The sequence below is a fragment of the Drosophila busckii genome, chromosome 3R (assembly GCF_011750605.1).
Source record: "Drosophila busckii strain San Diego stock center, stock number 13000-0081.31 chromosome 3R, ASM1175060v1, whole genome shotgun sequence".
Taxonomy (NCBI): Eukaryota; Metazoa; Arthropoda; class Insecta; order Diptera; family Drosophilidae; genus Drosophila; species Drosophila busckii.
The window spans coordinates 1,824,006-1,829,438 of record NC_046607.1 but is presented as its reverse complement, the minus strand read 5'-3'; the positions used below and the strand labels follow the sequence as shown (position 1 = coordinate 1,829,438).

General features: G+C 39.6%; 1 protein-coding gene and 1 long non-coding RNA gene across 2 annotated transcripts; one reads left to right on the top strand and one right to left on the bottom strand.

Moving 5' to 3' along the window:
• Positions 1-1,099: 1,099 nt before the first annotated feature.
• Positions 1,100-2,340, top strand: LOC108602400. Its single transcript, XM_017990511.1, has 2 exons — positions 1,100-1,258; positions 1,316-2,340. The coding sequence occupies exons 1-2, from the start codon at positions 1,181-1,183 to the stop codon at positions 2,054-2,056; spliced, it is 819 nt and encodes a 272-aa protein (XP_017846000.1). The 5' UTR covers positions 1,100-1,180; the 3' UTR covers positions 2,057-2,340.
• Positions 2,341-4,416: 2,076 nt separating this feature from the next.
• LOC108602666 lies at positions 4,417-4,827 on the bottom strand. Its single transcript, XR_001915252.1, has 2 exons — positions 4,722-4,827; positions 4,417-4,603 (listed from the first exon to the last, which is right to left on the bottom strand). It is a non-coding gene; the product is annotated as an uncharacterized LOC108602666 (long non-coding RNA).
• Positions 4,828-5,433: the final 606 nt, after the last annotated feature.

Sequence of the window (5,433 nt, the reverse complement as noted above, 5' to 3'; positions counted from 1 at the left end):
GATATATATGGAGGTATAAGCTAGAAAATAAATGTATATTACCAAAATTAATTAATTAATTATTTAATAAATTCATTTTTATATTTTACACTAGCTGCTAGAAGAAGTGTTGAACGCGCCAATAAAAATATAAAAACAAAAAATCAAAATTCTTTACAAATTTTATTCATATATCCAAAATATGACGACTCTAGCTCTTAAAGTGGATTTTGTATAAAAGCAATGTTGGAAGAGGGTGGAAGACGTGGCCTAAATAAAAATTATGAACAATTTATTAAATTTATTAAGGATCTCACTTTTTCTATTTCGGAACTCTACGGCCATTTCAAATGGCTTGTGAGAATGTCTTATTGTAAAACTTAAACAGAATTTCTGCTCTCTGAGAGTGACAAAAATTTAAGCAGCATTTTTGCGTCGACATTTAAAATTTTTCACTTCAAGCCTACAATTTTCTGCAGCTTGCCTGCGGGTCATCAACTCTCCCTCACACACACACACACACACTCACACACACACACACACAGGCACACACATACAGCTCCTTAGGGGCTGCCTTAAAAAAAACTTATTTATTACCTTTGTTTAGACTTTATATGACACTCCAGTTGATGGCACTTGAGCGAATGGCATTAGCATTGTCTGCCCTGCTTGCTCTTGCTGGCTTTGTTATAATATTGCTTGTTGTTGTTGCTGCTGCTGTTGTCAGCTTGTAAGCGAACTCTCTTATCAGTATGTAGACGAGGCTAAGGCAACACTTGGCGAGTGTTGCGCCTGATTTGTGCCTTGTGTGCAAAGTTTGTTTATGCACCTTAGAGTCCGCAATGGAAATTACATGTGTGTCTTAAGCAGTTTCCACTATGCAGCAAGGCAACTTTTTTTCAATTTGGGAATATGTTTAGTTTAAAAAATATGTAAATCCTAAAGCACAACCCAAATCCAAGTACTTAGAAGGGTTCATGCAATGCATAAGGGTTTATTAAGTTATTCAAATTATTAACTTATTTATAGATAAATATAATTTATTATTTCTAGATTAATTTATTTAGTGAGTGCAAAACTAGCTCACAGCTAACACACTTTTTATAAATCTCTATAAAAACTCAGTAATCTCTAAGTTTAAATTGTATATTATAAAACTTTAATTTTTTAAATTATTTAAATATACGTTGCTTAAGTAGCCATGTGCCAAGTGCCCGATAATTTTGTAACTTCTGATTTGGTAAATCATTTACATTGCGGCAAGCCCAAATACCAAGTGGTAAGTCAACAGCAATCAAGGTTGAGTTAATTGATTAAATAAACAAACTGCTGGCAGCCACCAAATTTAGGCGATCAAAAGTCGTGGGGTCGGGCACGTTTCATGGTCGTCTTTGAGCATGGCGATCTTAACACAGCAGCGCATTGTCTAGCCCAGGATATGCACGAGCCCTTCAGTCAGTTTCCCATTGCCTGCGTGGCTGTGGAAGAGTCGATACGTGATGATTTCATAGAGCGCTTGAGGCATCGCTTCTTTCAAGTCAAGCCACATGTGGCAACGCATCCGAAATTCGAGCGTAGCCTAAACGAATTGAAATATGGTGGAATCGACTATCTTGTGGCGCCTATAGAGAATGCACCTCCCAATGCAAGCCCCATACTCGTAACTGATAATATTACGCAGCTTTTCTTTGGCAGCAGTCCCTCCGGTGTGGTCACCTTGCATACGTTCGAGACCATTAAGGACATATCCGATGCCATTACCAATGAGACGCCGCCATTCGATGCCATTTATTTATTCGATGAGAGCGTCACTTCAGTTTACTCGCTAGGCGCTCGCGTTAGTGTCAATCAGTTTTTTGTCAACTGCACTGGAGCATGTCTAATGCCCATATTGCCCTTTTATGGACTCCACAAGACACACGCTATGCTGCACAATGGCATGCACTACGAGACGATAGTACTTGGTGGCCAAATGAAAATCATTGTCTTTCCATATGCCTCATCAATTCTAAGACGTTGCTGCTGCAAGCATGGCTCCTGTGTCTGTAACCCCAATGAAATGCTCTGCTGCGAATAAATAACGAGACAAATAGCTGAGCAACTGTTGGCATTCCAAATTAAACACTAACCAAGCAGAGGCAGCTTGACTTTCTCCTCTCTGCTTCCGAGACGAGACTGCTTTATTGCCAGACATGACATGACATCTTGAGCTCAAGAGCACACATGTGGCTCATAACTTTTAGTAACGGCTGCCCTTGCAGTAAGTTTAGTTTTTCTCTAATCTTTGTAGATGTAAAATTGTCAATGTACTGTGTGTAGAATAAAACAATTTGGTAAGACAAAAATGTACAAAATGTAATTTGAACGAGTTTCATAACTAACTTTATTTTTAAATAAATTGTATTTATCGTTTAAGCAATGTTATACATACATATATACAAGATAATGCTCACATTTGCACTCTTTAACAATCGTCCTAATGTTCTATATCTATGTAAACTATTGCTATTGCTATAAACGAAAATCATTAGAAGTAATATTCTAGTATTGGCTTCTAATATTTTATTTTTACTTTTATTTATGTTCACATATAAAAACTTTTTCTGAAAAACTCCTTTTTTGTTAGTGCTTGAGATGTTTAACAAAGTTATGAACATTTTCAATATTGTATGTCCTGTACATAAAATATATTTTAGGCTTCTCTGTACCTTGGCATTGCAACTGCAATTTGTCTGCACTTATCAGCACTCATGCTGTCTGTTGCAACAGACCTCGGCATTTGTTGGCTTTTAATAAAACTTCACACGAGCCGCGAAAAGTAACGAATTGAGTTTCTTGCAAGGCAACGCAAGGCAAAACTATCTCAACTGGCAGGCAGCCATTAGTTGCGGCTGTTGCACACACTACAAGCGACAGCTTGTCGCCAGTCATTGAGTTTTATTTTTTGGAGCCTTCATGTGCCAACTTGTTAATGAGTTTGCCGGCAAAAAGGCAAATAGTGAAATAGTCAAGGCACAGGCCTACCAAAGCAAAAGCAGCGACTGTTGTTGCCCTCATGCATGACAGCTTTTGGCATTGAAATGGCCAAATGTTGTTGCCGGAGCTCTGACAACCAACTGTCTGGCTGTCTGTCTTTGACTACTTATTTGTCAGTCTGCTTTGCTGATTTGAGTCTGCTGCAGTTTTATAGTTTTTGATTTTATTGCACTAGAAACAAAAACCAAAACCAAAATAAATGAAAGCAAACAATCATAATGCGAGTGTTCCGCGCTTGCAAACAGCCAAGTTTCGACGCTGATTCTAGTGAAACGTGTGGAAATCGCAGCGATACAGTTTTTCAAACTGTGCACTTTTGAATATTTTATAGCTTGACTGCGAAAAAGCTTAACGGAGCTGTTTATTTGTTTGCCTGGTCGTCTGGCATTTGCCATAAATTGTTATTTATGCATGTTTGTCTGCTTGTCGCATGGCCTGCCACGCCCAGCGCAATTCAATTGCCAAAACATGTTGACCGCCCGCGGCTGCTTTTCCATTAAGCCGTCAGGCTTTAAATTTTTCCACAGTCAATGCGATGGATTTCTGATGCTTTGCGGTGCACACTTGTCAAATGCTGCATGGCCTGTTGTTGAAGTTGCAGCTACTACAGTAATTTATTTAAAAGATTTTTAACATGTAGTACAATTTTCGTAGCTGTTTTTCGCAACCACTGTGCATGTGCGGCAGACACTGCTTCAGGAACCCAGGTGACCACAGCAATTTGGTCAAACATTACCCATACGCCAGGTGTGACAACCAAAACATAGCTATAAGCAGCAGCAAGCAAAAATGTAGTTGAAAAACAAGTGAGCAGCAACTACTGCAATTTGGTAGACTTAACAATGATGCGCTCTCTCTTTCTCTTTTTCTCTCTCTCTCTCTCTCTCTCTCTGTGCTTTCAACACCTGCTGGTCAAACAAATCGTGTTCATTTCGGCACAAACACTAATTTCAACAAGGTGCAAACAAGCTGACAGTTCAGGCACAGCAATATGAATGTGAATGTGCAACACACACACACGCTCACACACACACAGATAGCATTACAATGGTTAAACACACTCATACAAACGCATGTCACGTGCCTTTTGGTCTGGACGGTGTCTGCGCGCGCTCTCAGGCCTGTCGTCGACAGATAAAATGCTTTTTTGGGCAAAAATGTAAAATTGCATTTGTAACCGCATTTCATTAGAGCAAGAAAGTCAAGCGTCAGGTACTTCGCAGCAGCTGCAGCAGTAGCAGACAACGTGGCAATGGCACGTAGTTGAAATGTTCGCTCGGGGGCAACACAAGCAGCAACAGCAAGGCTTACAAGCGCGACAGCGAAGCGAGTTTCACGGTCAGCCTTAGAGTGACAACAGCAACAAATGATTGTCATAGATACTTTAACTGATGCAGGCAATAAACATTAACAAGACTTTATTTGACATTATGTTATGTACACTAAAATTCGCTAAACACGCTCCAGGAGCTCCCGGAACTGATTAGACAGCTTGCTGCATTCTGTAGCTTACACATAATTAATTCGTATAAACATTGCAGGTCTAGCAAGTGGCTTATGCTACGCGCTATTAACAATAGTATGAGGACTATTAGCACAGGTATTGTTATTGTTATAACAGTGCGAGCCACAAGCATAATTAGATAGCAGAATATAACAAAAGTCAGACTTATAGCTAGCAGTTGTGCCATATCATCGGCACTTACGTTGAACTCCGCAGTCCAGTCTTGCAAGCTCTTAAGCCAGTATTTTGCATCCATTTTGAATTTCAATTAACAACAAATCAAAGTTAAAATTTTAAAATATTTTTTTTTTCTTTTGGGTTTTTTAATGTTTGTTTTAAATTCTTCACAAAGCCTGCTCAGCTTCAGTTGACAACTTGACAAATGCTCACTGTGTGTGTGTGTGTGTGTGTGTGTGTGTGCAGCCTGCCAGGACTGCCTGATGGCAGTGACGTAGCGGCAAACCGCAATACACAAAAGGCAAATGGTCTGCAACATGAAAAGTACCGATTACCGATACGGTTAAAGGCTCTCTATAGCCTATAGCCTATGGCTGTTGTTGCTATTGCTGATGTCTGTGCATAAATTCCATCATATGATATCAATTAGTGATAGTGCGGTGCGACTGAAATGTCATTTGCAAAAATGCGCATATTTTAAACGTGACAGGCGACAGAGCCAGGCAACAAAACCAGACAGGAGACAAAACCAGCCAACAGGCCATGATAGCTCAGCAGCGTAGCGCACGTTTTTTATGGCTATAACCCAAAAGGGTAGACAGTTAAGAGCAAGTTTATAGAAATGCGGCCATCTTTGGTAAAGTCGGCTTGTATGGTCACATTGTTATCGATAGTTCAGTGTTATCGTTGGCTGAGTGTTATTACTTTAAGTAACGCTGGTCACACTGTAAGACGAA

Bases quoted from the DNA above. Each gene is read 5' to 3' on its own strand.
- LOC108602400 (XM_017990511.1), top strand. From the start codon at position 1,181: ATGTGCCAAGTGCCCGATAATTTTGTAACTTCTGATTTGGTAAATCAT. The intron at 1,259-1,315 runs GTAAGTCAACAG...AACTGCTGGCAG, and splicing joins GCAAGCCCAAATACCAAGTG to CCACCAAATTTAGGCGATCA.